We start from the raw sequence: 18,664 nt of genomic DNA, 5'->3' as shown, positions 1-18,664 counted from the left end.
ATTATTGGAGCTCTAATTGAGACTTACCGAATTCACTTACATACGTTTGAAGTATTAGCAAATTATTCTTTTCATGGGCTTTTACTGCTTAAGACAAGCCATTTCGCGATTACGATGTAAAATGATGAATGGAATTGTCTCGTTTATAAGCTTGTCACAGCTTGCTTTGATACTTGAAGGTCTCAACTCTCGTTTTCATCAGCTTAATCTGTTGGAAATTGATACACTATTTCAGCATCAAAGAAAATGAAACCCGACTTTGCGGATGAGTTTTTTTTGGCTATTTGACGATGAGTATAAAATTTCTGTGGTTTCTATCCTAGCTATATCATTTAATTCAAGAAAAAGTGAAAAACATGACATCGGGTAAATGTCATCTTCCTCAAGATGTTTTGGTTATTTTAGTATTTCTATAGTGTTTATTTAGTTTTTTTCTAGATGTTTCATATTAAACCAATGGTTCTTCTACCAGAGAAGATAACACTTTGAGCTACTTAGTAGAGCGATAAATTTGACTTTAATTCAAAGCTTGTATTGTGATGCGTTCGAACCTAAAAAAAATTCTCACATGTATTATAGCATCGAGGTGATACAGTGCAAGTGATGTTGGATTATCTTGTGCATGGGGCATGACAGACAGGTGTGAATCTAGGTTCCCGTTTATCTACTCTGACAATTTGTGAAATGTACTCTCTGATCTCAAGGTGAAAATATAAATACTGGTTTAATTTCAAGACTGACAATAACAATTTCCAATCTACTCTTGTCTACCAATAAATCAAGCTACACGTAAACTCAACCCATCTCAACATTAACACAACACTCTTCACAAAACTACACAGTGCGAAAAGTATCTCAGTATCACATGCAGTCCACTGTCCACAACAATGGAAACATGTGACACAGCCATTGAATATTTAAGTCTCGTATTTGTATCTTGATCTGCCATGTACTCGGACAAAACCGGGTTTATGGAAGTAGAATAGCGAGGTGCGGGCGCTTCGTATATTGGAAACAGAATGCATGTTATTCTATCAAGAAGTGGAAATATTATCCCCATCCAGACCAAGCTCCCAACCCTCCACCTCCCCATCAGGAATTCCAAAAACCCGGATTGCCTCCACCCCAGGGTCGCCAACTCCCATCGACGCCACGCCTAGCTTCAAGCTGCTCAACCAACCTTTCCAAGCCAAACGCGCAAGATCACCACCAGGATCCCTCCAGCTCATCCAAGCAGACGGGAACACTTAGCTCTAGGCTCGAGCCACCATGACTAGTACAGACCAATAAGTACCTCCGCTACGAGTAAGGCGCTACGAATGTAAACACACAGACATGTTCCCTCTATGCTCCCACAGAGTAACTTTTGACGATCGCAAAGTCCTTCTGTAGTAGGAAGGGGAATAAGGTTTGGTTCCGATAACGGGAGCGAGGCAAACCAAGTGCGTAGGTCCGTTTCGGGGCAAGAAGTTGGAAGAGCCAGGGAACGTGAGTAAGTTTAGGTTTGTTGTATTTGCTTGTATGATCATATCAACAAGATCATCATGTCCGAAAGTGATGGGATTACCTGAAACATTTCTGTTTGAACAAGCCGGATGTTTCGTTTGCCGAATGGGTATTGCTCCAATCGATGAGGCAAAACCGTGTATTTCCTCGGATTACTAATTATTGGGTTTCGATCCTTGACAAAGTCCACCCTTTTTAAAGTGTTGATGTGGGTGCGGAAAGTTATCGCGTTCGGCATCCAGTATCCGGTTCCTGGCTATAGCAATAGCACGAGTAGTCGTCGTGTTTGGAAGGAGGGGCTCAGGGTACCGCGGTGAGATCCCCGTGGCGAAGGTGTGCCCCTCAGGTACTTCGTGACTAGTGAGATGGCCCCTGGGAGTATACTGTACAGCGCAACCTAGGAAGATGTTGACTTACTAATTGTCATGTTATGATCTTTATACCATATAAAGCAGGCCGTAATTTACCACTCTATTAACTCCCTTCGTGCGAGACATTGAAATGCAAAAGGCGGTGCGGTATTGATGTCCAGGGAGAGTCGAAGACATCTTTCCTAGGATAAAAGCAGCGTCGAGCAGGGAAACAGAAGCACCGCACCACATGCGGCACATCGCCCGACCTTCTCTCCCATCATCGACAACCTCCGCAGTGTTTGGTCCATGGTATCCCCAGCCATGCAAAGCTAAACCTTATTACTAGCGTTACGACCTTCCGACGTAGGTGAACTGTAAAGGTCACGATAGGGACTTGTTACTCCGCTAGCACGAAAAGGGCAATCCGTTTTGGCGACAGCAGAAGAGCTCTTTTGAACTGAGGCTGAGGGGTCTAGACTTGGATCTATATGCCCCTTTTCATGCTCTGGGATAAGCAAATGCACATGTACCATCTTGCTTGTGCTGCGTGGATGTTTTGGAGGAGAATCATCTGAAGAGGAAAAACCTACAGAAGTCTAGTACCGTTTGGGTAACTCATTTCTTCGGGGAGAAAGGATCGGGTAAATGCTTTGTGCTTTGAAAATGGAAGATCATTCGGCCTGAGTATCTGGGCGTGCAAGCATGGGCATTTTTCTGAACACCAATCACATATCGTATGAGCTTTCTTTCCACCATTTCAACAACTTTATCGCAAGGATAGCGATTTCGGGTTCAGGAAGAGCCTTCAAAACCCCGTCGATTGAGGCGAAAAAGTGACTGCTGGAAAACGCAAATGTGCCGTCGTTCCTCGAGGTTGCAGAAGGTGGTATTGACTACATGGCATTCCCGGCTCAGCTGAGCATGTTCATGTCATACTGAAAAGCTCGATGTACATTGTTGCTGACTATCATCCCTCTGATTTGCTGCCATGCTCTTGAGATGGATGGGACATTGATAAGTATTGTGTATGTGGACGCACGGTGACGAGACTCTCGGCCAAATCATGGGGACATTTTTCCATTCTGGTGGAGAAAAGGAAGTGGAAGAAGAGAACAGCTTAGGACTGTTTGTAATTGGATGGCTGATGTGAGTGCTTTTCAAAGATACCAGGATGAAAGAAATCACAATTCGATGTGAGGTGGAAATTTGAAGGGGCGGGAAAAGAGCAGGCCGCGTGTCCAAGTGCAGGACTGCAGGTGTGTCAAACTGTCCTCGCCTTCCTCCACTTATGGCGAAGGAAAACTGTCTGTATCTTTCCCCTCAAAGTAAAGTTGTCGTGACTCCAAACGCGGTCAAAAAAATCCGAGAAGAGCATTCTCGCTTGAATGGGTGGTCGTTGGTAGCCTTGTCCAGTTAGTACTATACTTGTGCTGTACTTTATCGCTTTAGCACTGTATCGCTTCGCTTCACTTCATGATCGCCCCTAAGCCCTGATCTAAAGAGTAGAGTTGTCTCGGTTGTCATGTTTTCGCTTTATGTCGCATGGCATTTCGACATGGCATTGTTGGTTAGCGGACGCTTGGCATGAACTCACCACTCAACGGGCGCAGATGAAGGAATGGCAGGGTGGCCTTTTGGGTTTCCCATAACCGTAGCGGCGGGACACTACTGCGAGTGCTTTTAGTCCAGCTGGAACTAGAGAGATGGATGATAACCCAGCAGACGAAACAAGCTTATCGAGTTAATGTAGCTTCGCGATAGCATCAATTTTATATCAACGTCCTTTGCAAGTTGCAACATTCACACAAGAGCCAACCCCGCTGTGTCCGAGTCAATCTGCCACTTCCTGCAGAGCCCTCCATGCACTTGGTGAAGGAGTCCCACTTCTGAGATGTGATCCTTTGGATCTCGTGCCGGCCAAGGACAGGTACAGTGATAAGTAATAAATTAGTGATCGTGTCGCAAAGAGCAGCGTGATGTGCCGAGCGGAGAACGATCCAATCAGGTAAATATCGCGATGGAATGATCTACGAATATTGGCGCTTCGCCCTGTCTAGGGCAGATCGATCCGGAGTATTTTATTTCCCACGAGCTCAGGATTTGTATCAGTGCTCAATCGTGTGGTCGGCTATAGCGGACCCATGAAATAATGTGAGATATCTTCTCGTTTGGCCTTGACCGCCAGGAGCCAGATTTGGGATGCCTGCGACCGGAAGTAAAAGGCGACCTTGTTATTGATGGAGTTCAGCAGAACTTATAGTGAGGGGTTCGCGATCAGCTGGGGAAACGTGCTCTGCACAGTGCATTGTACATTCCGTAACCATAAGATATCGTGTACATCCATGAAATGATAAGATGAGTAACGTCCATAACCAGAAGATATCACCCCACGCTAAGCCGATTATTCCTCATTGCAAAGCTGTGCATGTTCCACTTCCCTAAAGAGGTCGGATGGTCAGCGCAGATACGTCTATGAGAGCTGATTGTTGACCTGGAGTGTGGAAGACTTCTAGAACTGGGCTACAAGCCAAAAGTAAAATCCTACTACTGTGCTCCTTCGCGTGGCAGCATGGCATTCCCACAAATGGTCGGCGGCACGCTGTGCTTTTGCATATCACATTTCAATATTCGATATATGCTCCCCCATGCGCGCTCTCTGCGATAGCGAAGCGAATGCTCAGGGCTTGCAGAGCTGGTGCTGGAATGCTGGGATTGGATATGGCACGCCAGGAAAGCATGCACGTCTTTGGACGGTTTTGCTGGTGAAGTGCAGAATCTCGTCATGTTACCGAGCAACTGCACGCTTCCTGACACCTCAATTCGCATGCGATCGCTGGATTTTGAATTCGAGCAGAGGCATGATTGACCGGTTTTTGCCGCGTATTCCACAATGCATGTCTTGTGGCTGCTGTTATGTCAGATGTCGTTGCAATGGATCTTTCAGCCATCCATTGCAGAAGTCCATGACTCAGGTGTAATAAGTGAGATAGAGGGGCATGTTTTTCGCGTTGACTTCTGATTTGGCGGTCGAGGGCGGCACTCATGATGTGTCTTTTTTCTTCCTTGTTTGTGATGCAACGCTTGAGACTGCGGGAGTTCTCATCTTGGCCGTGGCCGTTGAGTCGTTTGATCGCGGATCCCCTGGCAATATGTTGTGATGCGAAGAAATTCGAGGTTGTAAGGTTATCGTCCAGTTCTTACTGTACTGTAAGCGACAGGGATCCATATCCACATCCGACCGCCCTCTCTGGGGGCAGAGCCATCAACAGCCCTCTTCCCTTCCTAAGCAGAAGGAGAGGTATCATTATTATTCCGCCTCGACACCATCTTCCTCATCTCCCGGTGAGTGCGGAGCAAACTCGCGACATGCTCGTTTTTGCCACAGCTTGGGGGTCTGTCTCTTGTTGGGAACATGTGGGAGTTCTGGATATTCGGCGAAGACTCGGCCTTGGTGAGCGTCATGACCAACAGGAAAGATGAAGATGTTCAAAGGATGACATTGTGAGAGAATTCATTTCCAAATTCGCAGGGAGGCTGGCAGAGAAGTAGTTTTTCGAAGCGCCATTGCTTGCTCCATCTAGTACAGTAGCAGCACGCGTACTTTTAAGTGTGTTCAAAGGAAGCGCGCGAGTGCGTTCACTACTCTTAGGCGTCAAGACTACCAGATAGTTCTGGTTTGACAAAGATCGCTATTTAGCATGTCCAGGTCCTTGTCTGTGTCCCCAGATCCGCGCTGATGGATCGCATGCAAGCGTTGCCCCAGACAAAAGAAGGCCATTCAACAAACGGGCTTCTTAAATCCTATTTCAACGTTCAGCAAAAAAAGATGTTTTACACGGGACAGCAATTGTGCGACTCCTATGGAGATCCTATGAAAGAAAGGTGTAGTACATTTGCCTAGGAAGGTACTTGGTTCATCAGTTCTCAGAGATTTCTGATATATCAGGGTGTTTCCGCATTTCGTACATTTCTCTCTGAAATCCGTTGCACACCTGCATCGCTTGTAGGAAAGGTGCTTTCGTACCTGGCAGAGCTTAGCTCGTAATTTGCCCAGCGAGGCAAGGTCTCTTGGGCACTTCTCCAACTTTCAACGCCAACATCACCCACCACAGTTAGTGGCGCTAGTTGAAGATCATTTACTCTGCCATCCAACAATCTTATTCGATGTTGCTGTCGTCGCTACCAGTCTACATTTTTGTCAAGCATGATGGACTGTTTGATGAAGCACAAGTTGACGTTGGACTTACACTGCTCTTTAATCTTTCCTGGATCGCTGACAGTTTCATACCACAGAACTTTTCATATGCACACTCCAGATTTGAAGACGTTGGATGCGCCAGGAGAGGCAGTCCAACCAAGGTCCTTTCAAATGCCCCATATTGGGCGGATGAGATTCGCGGACCATACATGACCAGGAAGGCCAGAGATGTCGACATCAAAACAAATCATCATTCGACGCGAACCTTTCCCAAGCTCTCATGACGACCGCTCAAGCTTTCGCATTGCCGTCTCCTGTTCATCACTCGGATTTTCCGTTTTCAGCTTGATTAATGATGCCCTCGATTTGACTCGAGCGGGGAAAGCTTCCTGACTCTACACGATTAGTGTCGTGCGATATAGAGTTCAACACCAGGGTCCACGCGGAATTCACCCACACCCCCTTCAATCGAAGACTTCTACACATCACCATAGACTCGTAGACCAAGTTCCCAAGCGCACCGCAGCTTAACTTTTGGTATAACTTTGAAACAAGGATTTTGTCGGGCGAGGAGTCAACCTCAAAGGGGAAGCGCTTGTACCTTTCATACCCACCGGATTCATCACTTCGGACGAATTCATGAGCTTCTAAATGTAAGCTGCATCAATCAGTCGACACCGTTCCATTGCTCCTGGGACCCTTCCAAAATCTAATAATCATAACCATATAACTTCCAACTCTGTTGATGTTTCGGCAGACCCAAAGATCAGCGGAAAACTCCCAATTACCTGCCTAGACGGATATCCCGATTGAGTTCTTGCAACATTCCAAATTCTTGCATGTCATTTCGGACTTGGATAGAGTTCACACTACCTCTTTTGCAATATGTTCTCGACTCCTCCACATCATCATCGAATTCCCAACAGGAAAACGGTTGGAGAAGACCGGACTTGTTTCCGGCTTGTGAAATTCCCGTACAACCAATAGAAAAGCGGTCTTCAAGAGCCTTTATCGCCTGCATCTAACTCCTAGTAGACAAGCAGGATCTGCTTGATCCAACATGGATGTCCCGGATCCAATACCTGCATCGTCGGCGCAAGTTCTTCGATGGAAATTCGGTACGAAGTTGGCTTCCCAGATAAGTGAACGCCATTCCACTAGTAGGTTGGTGGACGGTCTAATGCTCGCTCATCGACTTGGCGAGACGAATCTTGGCATGGTCATTCTGCGTTGCATATTCTATTCGAAGAAGTTGCTGTGGCTCAGTTGATGGTGAAAATGCGAGGATGCTAAAGCCTATCATCGACTTGATCATATTACACAATAATCGATCCAGAGTCTGGAAGAGAAAAAAAAGCGTCATTGAAAGGTAGAATATCTATGCCAAGATAATTTCACTTCTTCCCATGACGGCAATTTTCACGTCGCCTTGGCTATACCTCATAATGCTACAGCAGACACAGTAGCCATAACTCCGAAATCGAACGCCGAATTATACATGCTCGATACGAGAGCATGGGATCTTCTTTCAGTATACTACACTAGAGGTGTTCGTGGTATTGACTTCAGTTCCCAAGAAGAAGCCCTTTCCTAGGCTGGCGCCCCAATCACAATTAGGCAAACAGGTTGCTTTTCAGAGCCTATTTTATTATTACCAAACATCATTCTGAAGGACAAATAATGTAGAGGTCTCAGACACAAGCATCCTTCAGTCCTTCTCTAGAGGACTGGTCTACCCACACGTCCGGTTGAGTTTCCTCAAGAGCCAGTGGAGCCAGTGAGCCACACACTATTGTGAGCGCATTCCTCTTCAGGCCTCAGCTGTGACTGGGAAAGGCAAAGAGGAGCATCCTGACATCTTGTCCAACCTCGTCGAGTTTTCCTTTTCTTGTCCAACGAGCAGCAAACCCTGTCCCTGAAGATAATCTTCCGATTTTAGGGTGTGGCTTTCTGCTGCAAAGAAGACAGAATAGCCGTACATGGTAGACTACGTGTCTGGACGCGTTGATGTGATTATTACTGTACAACGAGGGTTCTCGATTGACTAAAGGGTTCCTCCATCATATCCAGGGAGCTCATGTACGGCTGACTTGCCATACTCGCAGAGTTTTCTCGGTCTGAATCCTGGATAATTAAGTCATAACCTTCCAGCCCGTACCGGGGTTTTAGACGGACTTCGTGGTTTTGCAAAGTACTTCGTGAAGTCTGCATTTGTGCATGTGGAGACTTGTGAGTTGTGCATTTTCACAGTTTGAACAATATTTCGTACTTAGTGGAGGAAACAGTAGAGTGTGCAAACGCAGATGCAGACCGAATGTACCGCAGCAGCCCCGCCATGAGCCCCGTCTAAAGCAGCTTCGAGTGAAGCGCTGCAAACCCTGTCTGCGTGCGCTGCCCCCTGCCCTCGCTGCTTTTCCCCCTGCACTCGTGCCCTCTCTCCAGTGCGTCTCCACCCTTCGTCTGCCTAGAAATCCCCCACGGTCCTCGACTTTCTCGATTTCCTCCCAGCGTCCTCGCAGCCTCGGTCTTAACCTTTCTCGGCCAACATAGAGTATTCACCATACGAAAGCACTTCCAGCCCTTCTACACATCGTTAACGTCGACGCTACGAGTACCGCTCGTGCATCGCAATACTAGTCGTCGCTCGACTCATCCTCATTCTCACCACCCACCACCACCACCTCCGTCTAGCTGCCAGTCGCTGGTGGGCAATTGCCGCGAAGCGCGTTCCAAGACTGCTGTGCTGTTGCGCTGCGATTATTACGCATTATTATCGTAATCGCACTCCCTTTTTTTTTTGGCTCGGTCCTAGCGAAAATTGCAAGACGTCACGGGCAAAACTCTGCCTCGACCATCCGTCATCACTCCGGCACAGGGAAAAAGTCGCGTCGCCGGAATCTTCCATCGCAAACAAACTCTCACTCTCACTCTCGACCACAGTCACCACACCCGCGCACGCCCTGATACGCTCGTCGCGATCTGATCTAGTCGACTTGGACGGACTAGCTGCGTCCTACACGTTGCGTCTCGTACATTAGGACATCATAAATTGCGATCCTTGCTGCAAGAACAGAAAAAGGCCCTGCGACTAAAAGTACCGGTGGCGTCACCGTCGAGACTACGAATCACCCACAAATCATCCGGCGATCGTTTTTCGAGCTATTCACCTTAACTCCACGCTACTAAAACGCTACCACCCCCCCTCGTCCCACCGAGGTGTGCAATATTACGATATTACGATACCCCATCGTCCAGCAGCCACACTACTCCCCGATCGCGCAGCAGTGAATCGCGCTGTACCATAGCTGTGTCGCCGCAAAACATTGCGCTTCTTCTCCTCCACCCTCCTCAACCCTCCTCCTTATAACTCGACCAAACCCAATTCTATCTGGTCCTTCTGGTAGCTCGACACTACCGGTACCAGAGATACGTGCAATCGTACCTGCTCCAATCTCAAATTAGGCTCGATTCGTCTAAATCACTAAATCACAGTGACTAGTCGTCGAGAAGTCGAAAGCCACACACTGCCACACCTGCTCTTGCCTCCATTAAAAGTGCGAGGGCCGCCGCGCTTGTGAACTTTACTTCTTCCCCTCCAACTTTCCCTGTCGCTGCTAGAAATCCCCGTCACAGTACTACAGTACTATGTCCTTGGTCGCATCACACCATCCTTCAATCAATACCTCTTTATCTTCTACCACCGCAGCCGATATCGAGGACCGCAAACCGTATCCAGACACTTCTGAAGCCACGCTCAGTTCCCTTCTCAGCACCTTCACCAACCCAGAGCATACCTCTATGGACAGAGGTGCAGCCGAGTACCCGCAGTCAGGTTTGCCATCACCATATCCTCACGCGTTGACAAACGCTCAATCTGAAGAACCAACAGCAGAGCACGCGTCTGCCCCCCATTACCCCCCGCAGCCAGAAGTCAGATCGAGCAACTTCTCTGCCTCCGCGACGCCGACCTCAGAGTACGGTGTCTATCCTTCGTCGGCGCGATCAGCCACGTTCTCGGATCATCTCCAACGTCAGTATCATCACCCAGCAAGCAACCACAGTGGTAGCAGCGGAGGAATGGCTCAATCAACAAGTCCGTCACTGCCTTTGCAAGATGGGAACCATCAAAATTCCCAAATTAAGTCTGACTCGGATGTACACATAGATCCATCCATCGCGGCCTCGAGTCCTACCTATCCTCCCACCAACAGTCAATATTCGCCATACGGGCAACCACCAGCTCACGATATGTCGCACTATCCTGCGCACCCTAACCAGGCCATGTATGCTCAACCTCGACCAGACTGGGCTGGCTACGCCGGTCATCAGCAGCAGCACGCGATGGCACCCGGAGGATATCCTGTGAGTGGTGCCCAAACACCAACATCTACAGCCCCAGCTGGCGCGCGTGGTTCTGGCCAAGTAAGCATTTGATCTCGTCTCATACTCGGCTCAGTGTAGCATTTCTTTTGTGCTGCAGCCATCAGGTAAAAAGGGTAGTGTGCTTGCACGCCCCTCGTATGAGGCTGTTTTTGATGTGGCAGCAGTATACCTCGTGCCCCATGAAGCGCGAGAAGTCTCGTTATATATGTTGAATCTTGGCATAATTCGCTCGCGACTTGAAAGGTATCATAGCTGATGAGATCACTTTTCTTCAGGTCTATTCATTTGTCCCCATTCCAGGCGCTCAACAACACAAGCGCCCCCGTCGCCGATACGAAGAAATCGAACGCATGTACAAGTGTGGTTGGAATGGCTGTGAGAAGGCGTATGGAACATTAAATCACCTCAACGCCCACGTCACCATGCAAAGCCATGGTTCGAAGCGCACTCCTGAAGGTATGTCATGCAGATGTTTTTGAATTACCAATATACGTTTTCCATGGTGCGACGTTATTGTGCGCACACTCGACCTGAAAATGGTTACATCTAAACGTTGATGTGCACAATTGCTTGATTCCCACGACGTTACACGAACGTGTTGTCTTACCATCTCGACAAAATGGCTTCGTACAACTTAGTGTGCTGCTCGCCCTGTGCGGCTGATTTTCCGATGGCGTCGAGGCTAGTCTCGTTTTGGTCTGGGAATATCTTCATCCAACTCCGAAGCTAGCATGGGCCAACCGACCTCTTGGGTTCTCGCATAATTCGATATGACACAACGCTAACACTTGACTTATACAGAATTCAAGGAGATCCGTAAAGAATGGAAAGCGCGCAAGAAGGAAGAAGAGACTTTACGCAAGGCCGAGGAGGATCGCACCCGAACTGCAATTGGCGGCGGTCAACCTGAGGGCCAAGCTCCCGGCGAGAGTCACGGTGCTGCCTATCAACAACAAGGTCGATCTGTTCAGTTGCCTCCTATCGGTTACCAACCTGGAGCTTCTGTTCCAGGCCAATATCAATCCCAAGCACCAAATCCCGATGTTCATCAATTGCAGAATTACAACTCTCAACCAGGCATCCAATACGGTGGCTATCCGGCTTCACCATATGGTCAGCCAAATCCAATGTACAGTCAACGTCATTACACCCTTGTCCTCCCAATGTAGTAGGGAACAACTAACGTTTTTGCAGATAACCAGGCTGGACCTCAACCAAAGTATGAGCATTAAATCCGGTCAATAATCTTGACCGGTAAATCACGACCGACCGAATCGCCCTCTCCTTTCGGATCTCTTCGTCGATGATTTCCGTTTATGTTTTGTAGTCGCCATGCACTTGTATCATATGGGGCCGCTGATCGCTATTTCTTTGACGTTTACATGTGCCTTTTCTCCCGTCCTTAGACGGCTGTTCTCGCGTTCGGCAACGAACACGACTCGACGGCTTGATGATGTTGTTATTTCGACTCACGCAATGCTCATTTCCGATAAACAAAAACCAGGATGGTAGGGTTGGGTGCATGGTTTGGTTTGTACACGCGGCGTTTAGGTGTTTTATCAGCTGCGGACCAGGTGTCCGCCTACGTCTGTTTTGGTTGAGTGCACAAAATGCATTTTTGGCTTTTAGGCCATACATCTATCATACCCGCGAGGCATATTTTTTTCTGCACACGTCATGCTCGGAGTATGTTTCGTTCATCTTCTTCTTCGTGTTCTTTGGGACGGAAAAGAACATGTTTTTCGGTTGGCAGAATAAACGATGGATCCGTATATTACAAGAAAGGGTTGGCGAAAATGATTACAGAGGAGTGGGAATTGACGATCTTGGTTGGCCGGAATGGATTTAATGTTGTCGTTGCTACAACCGAAGAGGGCATTGCTCGCTTCTTCATGTGCGCTCTCACTACGCGCACCTACAGGCGATTTGTTTTTTTGTCAAGGGCGGGTGCAATAAATTAGATGCACGCGCCGGCGTGGAAATAATAATTCCAAACATTATCAAATATCTTGCTTCTTCTTTCTGTAAAGTGTGAAGTGTGACTGTGTGACTTCTCTCTGTGGCGCGAATGGCCTTTTCTATGTAGTTTGCTGTTCACGTATTGGAGTTGGGAAGCTCGTACGGATTGTCTTCGCTTTGCACCTTGCGTTCTGGAGAACCCTTTGAACTTTCCATGGCTGATAAGGACCGATTGAATTTTTTACAAAGTTGATGAAGATGTCTGATGTCTGATGTCTGATGTTTTGACTATCAGATTGAAGATGTTGAAATAGACATATATCATCTCCCAAAAATTGCCGCGAATTAGAATTAGGATCTTCAAGGGCTTTGAAAGTTTGCAACTTGTAATCTGTAAGTAAGTTGTCCTTGGTCTTGAGGATTCAGCTGATTAGAATGTTTCTCGTGTTAGCACTAACATCTTCGGGGCGCGGGAAGTGTGTGGAGTCGGTCGTCTTGGGGCTTGCATTACTGATCAGCCATTCCATGCTGTTTTGGGTAGATTATCTGGGGGATTTGGGATTGTGTAAGGGGATTTGGAGTGTGAGAGATTTTTTAGATAGTGCGTGGGAGGAGAAGGGGGGATGTGAGGAAGTCAGAGGGGTGGAGGTTATAGTAATGTATAGTATTTACGGCAAAAGTGAGGAATGATCCTGTGAAAGAAATTTACTGGCAGGCTAAAAGTGTTGCAGGGCTGAATAGTAGGGGGTTTTCAGAGCAGCTTGCGAGGGAGGTGGACTCTGTGGGGACTTGAGATTATGTGTGTATGCGGGATTATGGGTGATGTACGGTTTGGGTTTTGGCTTAGGAGGTGCTGAGTAGTGTCTTGATGTAGACTTCGTGAGTTTTGGTGAGTATCATGATTTCCAAATTCCATTGCTGTCTATCTATGTCTGCCTGGGGCTTGGGCGGATCATCCTCATGAGATCTGGGCATTGAGGTTGGGGCGAGTTTAGGGGATTGAATGAGGTGATATTTTTACTGAGTAGATAATTTGGAGGTTGGATGTAGTAGAATTTGATTTCTGTCTGCACGTAGATATTAAAAAGGTATGTTGATTATATTGGTTTCTGTTTCCTATCTATCTGTGTTTGCTCAAGCTAATATACCTCGGCTTGAGTAAAACATTGTTGTCTATTTCTCTCTATCATTTGTGTCCGTCCCTGCAATGTATTCTCTATATCGGAGATCACCATATGGTTTGAGTTTGAAGAAATCGGTTTGCTCACTGGTTCCTTTATTGAAAACGTTTCGGAATAAGATCTATGTAGATCTAAATGGACGGGGTCAATGTAGTGTTCATAATACTGGCAACGCCCCGTGAGGCTGAACACTTTGCTTTGTGTTGATACAACTATCATCCAACTTCTCGTATTGCTGTCCGTGGTGGATGCTTCTACTGTGAAAACGCAATTACTTTGTGATAAAATGCGGGGAGCGCAATGCCGGATCTTGTGGAGTATGGAATGAGCTCAGTCTCATTGGCGTGATTGAGCTTGCTACCACCAAATTTGAGGCTTTGAAGTCTCCTTTTGCAGAATCGTAACCGAATCGACATGAGTGTTGAATATCCACAGGTTTGAGGATAATGCGGCCAAATCGGCCATACAACTGCACTTGAGAGGCTGATTGGCGCATACAGCCTTGCTGAGCACAACTGTTTTTCAATTGAGAATTCCTCGGAGTTGAAAGTAAAGGAGTAAGCGGAGGGTTTTTGGAAGGCACTAGAAGCCGCAGTACTACTCGGCCTCCAGCATAAACCCCGGACTCCAGTACTCGTATTCTGCGCCGGCTTGCATGTCAACCCAAAGCATACTTTCAGACACGAGGTCATCGATAGCTGTTTTTGCTCGTGCTCTTGGCCAATTCAGATTAAGCATCAGCATAGAAACGCTAACATAGCCAAGAACTTGAGCAGCTTCAAGTACGGCGCTTTGATCCGTGTTGAGCTCTTTGGGTACAGAGCGGATGTAAAGCTTATGACCCACTGTCAAAGTAGAGTAGGATGATCCAAGTGGCTTGAGTGTATTGACGGCTCGCAAAATGTCATCCCTATCATGTTCAGCAGTTTGAAGTGCAAATCGTCCATAGCACTTACTCTGTAATTTCTGTAGACCCCTCCATCCTCGTGCTCATGATCCTATCTTGCACCTCTTTAACTCCAATGAGCCCACCATTCTCCTGTCTGGTAGCACTACAGACTTCCACGACCTTTACAGCCAATTCAAAGTAAAAGTCATTCACACTGCCACCCAGCATCTGGGCCCAAAAGCTTCCACCTCCATCTTTGCCTCCTCCACCACTGCTGCTTGCCAAAGGGTCTACACCAATGGCTGAACACATGCGTGCAAACTCAGCCCTGAAGCTAGGGTTTGAACGAATATCTTTTGCATGCGTTTGAGCAAACTGTTGAAGAAGAGAACGGAAGACGGAGAGTTGAGTTGCGAGGGACGTTGAATGTGAGCTTCGTAGGTTACTGCCATGGTTTGCATATTGAGCAGATGTGATTCTGGAACGGTCAAAAGCCGCAAGTCCAACGCCTTTGCGTGACATCCTCGCTTTGCGTTCCCTTCAAATGCCCACGAATGGCGGTGTCCTTTCCTATGAGGTTGATATTCTATGTTGTAACTGCCTCGTAAACCTGGCATGTGATGTTGAAATCCATGTCACGTGTGAATAGAGCGGCTCCAGGGAAACGCGCTAGCGCATCCAAGCGAATTTGCGACCGCACACTTCCAGATTTCGCGAAAGACCTCAGGAAAAAAGAGATCCGACTCTATCGACAACAGCAACCCCCATCGAAGGTACGTCAGCCTGCAATCCTCCCCAGCACCTCAGACGATTTTACGAGCAATTATTGTTATTGGAAAATTTCGATCTTAGGAGGATATATGAACGCGGGAAATATTATCGCAGAAGGCTAACCTGCGATCCTTCTTTTAGCATTCAAGATGGCCTCCACACAATCCGTCCAATGTTTCGGAAAGAAGAAGACAGCAACCGCTGTCGCACACTGCCGCGTATGTACACCAATTTTCAATTCGAGGAGTGGGAATTTGATAGGATAAATATCTTGGAGGCGCACTTAGGGTGGCCAGTTGTTTGGAACAAGGTCGAACGAGATACAATGCTGCAGATTGCTAATTGTATCTTTCTCGGATTTAGGCCGGAAAGGGACTTGTTAAGGTCAACGGAAAGCCTCTTAACCTCGTCCAACCAGAGATCTTGCGATTCAAGGTCTACGAGCCCCTCCTCATTGTTGGTCTTGAGAAATTCGCCAACGTCGATATTCGCGTCCGAGTCACAGGTGGTGGTCACACATCCCAGGTCTACGCCATCAGACAGGCCATCTCCAAATCAATCGTCGCCTACTACCAAAAATTCGTTGATGAGCACTCCAAAAACACATTGAAGCAGCAGCTTGTCCAGTATGACCGAACACTGTTGGTTGCGGATAACAGACGGTGCGAGCCTAAGAAGTTTGGAGGTACGCTGTGCAGGATATTTGCCTTATACTGGAGTTATGCTGACAAAATAATTCACAGGACCCGGAGCCAGAGCCAGATACCAAAAGTCTTACCGTTAAGGGATGGAATTCGTGTGGAGCTTGGTTGGGGAGAATGGGTTTGTGCTGCATTTGCATTGGACAGGCTTTGCTATTTGCTGCTTGTAGGGTTTCTAGGCAAATAAATGCAAAACTATTCTGACAACATTAAGCGGAGTTGAGGAAAAGAACGTTGAATCTCAGTTATATGAACGCAAAGTGTTAAAATACTATTGTGAGATGTGGGCGAACCTACATACGAATCGGATTCTTGGTGGGTGTATAAATGAAAAATGTGATTGAAATGAAATATTGTGTATGTCAACTTCCGCCCACGGAACATCAGGTACTTTCGATATAATTCCACAGAGGCCTTTGGTACAATGAATATCTTATAAAGTCTTACGGACCTCCACAGAAAGTTCTGAGCATCGGAGTTTGACACAGCAAGTCGGGCAAAGCAAGCTTGAGGACTAGCGTTGTCATTATTGAAAATGCATTAACATTCTGACAGCTACTGTATACAGTTCTTCATATAACCACCACCCCAGTCGTAACGCCGAATCAATCACCCACAAACTACCTCCATTCACATTTACAGTATCTTCACCTCCAACCGCCGATACTCACTTCTTCATATTCTCCAGAATAGTCTTCATCATCTCGTTCCCAACCTTGGTTGCGTCAGGAAATCTAGGTTCAAAGAACTTCTGCGTAGAAACAAATCTATCCTTCCAACCCTCAAAGTCACCAAAACTGACCGCATCGCTCCAACCCCTAGCCGCGAATGTGAACTCCAAATCGTCACTTCTAAACGTATTGTCCTCAATCGCGATTCTGCATACATCATCGAGCAGAGCAGGCTTTCTGAACAGATATTCCGTGACACCGAGCCAGAGGCGGAAGAGAGGTGTGCTACAGATCATGTGGTCGTAAGGGACGATATTTAGACAGGACCAGCAATCTACCATCGCTAGTAGTGAGAGATGGTTGTTAGGCATAGGGGTCTCTGGTTTTTTGCCGAGTGAGAACCGATCGAGGATTTCATCTTTCAGTAATAGTTCTCCATCAAAGGGTTGGTTGCCGAAGACCTTCTTGCCTGCCCCGATGACACGTTCGCGAAACTCCTTTTCATGGCCTCCAAGCATGAGTTTGTACAAGTCCGTAACACTCTGAGCATATTGTCGGATCTGCTCCTTGGCGTAGGGATTCAAGATCGCAAGACCAGCGTAGACATGCCATTTCTGAGAGTAAATACGGAGGGTGAGATTGATCTTGACGTTCTCTATGCCACCGACATACCGTGCTAGTTCCCATGGGAATTGGGCATTGGCGTGCCAGGCTTTGCCCATCGAGAGGAAAGCTGCGTGGGTTACGGCTTGGGTGTCTGCTGTTATGCGGTCGTGTTGAGCTGCGGAGAGGTAGACGTGGGTAGAGCCTAGACATGATAGAACCTTCTTGACCTTTTCGAAACTGGAGTCTGAAGCACGGTGCTTGATAATGACCTGAAGAGATTAACACGAAAACCCAAACGAGAGTAAGTGTGATTACCAGAGGTTGATTGTGGGGATCAACGGCAGGGCCATGGAGAGAGTGGCAGGAGATAATATCCACATCAGCAGGAAGATACTTTTCGAAAGCAGCAATCTCGGGAGCTTTGCAGGAAGTCTGGCCACCAACGATGGCATTCTGCTTCGTAGCTGAGGAATGGTTAATAATGGTCATCATTATCAGCGGTTTGTTTCATACATGGCCCGTACGTCGCTACCACTTTATCGATGGATGCAGCTTCTACATTATAGATAATGTAATCACTCATGCGGGAAACGAGATGTCCATTTGGAAGAATATTAATTTGCTTCTAAAACTACTCAGCACTTGCTGCACCTCTGGTTGAACCAATTATATTTACATTATGCGCAAAATCTTCCTTCAGACCATTGTATCTCTCTTCTCTATCGCATGCATTTACTCTACAATCGCATCAGTGTGTGTGCTCAAGCAAGGGCTAAACCTATCAGAGCATGTTAGCGGAAGTTACAGTCAAGTACGACAGTAAACTTGATATCTTGTGATAGTTTTTCAGACAAAATAAAATAAGGTAGCTGAGATTTTTCATCAGTGAAACCCCAGCGCCAAACCTGGTATCAGAATGATAGTCAGGCCAGCAAAGGAGAATACTCGAGCCAAATGCACTCAAGTCATCATTGTGGAGGGGGGAGAAATAGTGCGGAAGAGCTTACCAGATCTAAGTCGCCCGACAGCAGAACATGAAGAGAGGATACCTACCTCCATCCATTGTCGCTGAGCCGTCGAGCATACATCTTCCCCATGTCTCCGAGACCGATGATGCCAATCGAGAAGTTTGACATGTCGTCCGGGCCAGTTATCACTTGCGTGGAAGCCATTCTGGAAGTCGAAGAAAACAATACGTATCGTAAATAACAATTTTCCTCCACCTCAGCCCTTGAATCTCGGGATTGTCATGCGAAGATCGCAGCGACTCATTGGTCGAGATTCGTAACTTCAGTGTTGTTTGTTGATGCTCAAGAAAGATCAAAAGCAGAAGCTTTGAAATTTCAAACGAGGTAAAGTTCTGGTCCCACGCTAGTGTAGTGATGCCTCAGGTTTAGACCGAGGGTGCTTCTTCTTCAACTTCAACTTGCGACACCTCCTATATCC

The 18,664-nt window shown here is 47.1% G+C and overlaps 4 protein-coding genes across 4 annotated transcripts; 2 read left to right on the top strand and 2 right to left on the bottom strand.

Annotated features, from left to right (window-relative positions):
• Positions 1-9,702: 9,702 nt before the first annotated feature.
• GLAREA_06910 (uncharacterized protein) lies at positions 9,703-11,672 on the top strand (the record flags this gene model as incomplete). The annotated part of the gene is made up of 4 exons (XM_008080858.1): positions 9,703-10,479; positions 10,716-10,896; positions 11,242-11,580; positions 11,635-11,672. 4 exons carry the CDS (start codon positions 9,703-9,705, stop codon positions 11,670-11,672), a joined length of 1,335 nt encoding a protein of 444 aa, XP_008079049.1.
• Positions 11,673-14,177: 2,505 nt separating this feature from the next.
• GLAREA_06909 (Winged helix DNA-binding protein) lies at positions 14,178-14,991 on the bottom strand (the record flags this gene model as incomplete). Its single annotated transcript, XM_008080857.1, has 2 exons — positions 14,178-14,490; positions 14,537-14,991. The coding sequence occupies 2 exons, from the start codon at positions 14,989-14,991 to the stop codon at positions 14,178-14,180; spliced, it is 768 nt and encodes a 255-aa protein (XP_008079048.1).
• Positions 14,992-15,389: 398 nt separating this feature from the next.
• On the top strand, positions 15,390-16,024 carry GLAREA_06908 (Ribosomal protein S5 2-like protein; the record flags this gene model as incomplete). The annotated part of the gene is made up of 3 exons (XM_008080856.1): positions 15,390-15,458; positions 15,604-15,925; positions 15,984-16,024. The coding sequence occupies 3 exons, from the start codon at positions 15,390-15,392 to the stop codon at positions 16,022-16,024; spliced, it is 432 nt and encodes a 143-aa protein (XP_008079047.1).
• Positions 16,025-16,608: 584 nt separating this feature from the next.
• GLAREA_06907 (NAD(P)-binding Rossmann-fold containing protein) lies at positions 16,609-18,390 on the bottom strand (the record flags this gene model as incomplete). Its single annotated transcript, XM_008080855.1, has 5 exons — positions 16,609-17,487; positions 17,534-17,682; positions 17,732-17,843; positions 17,895-17,955; positions 18,272-18,390. The coding sequence occupies 5 exons, from the start codon at positions 18,388-18,390 to the stop codon at positions 16,609-16,611; spliced, it is 1,320 nt and encodes a 439-aa protein (XP_008079046.1).
• Between the last annotated feature and the right edge of the window lie 274 nt (positions 18,391-18,664).

The sequence above is a fragment of the Glarea lozoyensis genome (assembly GCF_000409485.1).
Source record: "Glarea lozoyensis ATCC 20868 chromosome Unknown GLAREA14, whole genome shotgun sequence".
Taxonomy (NCBI): domain Eukaryota; kingdom Fungi; phylum Ascomycota; class Leotiomycetes; order Helotiales; family Helotiaceae; genus Glarea; species Glarea lozoyensis.
Note: the sequence above shows the minus strand (reverse complement) of the source record. Positions and strands in the feature narration are given on the sequence as shown.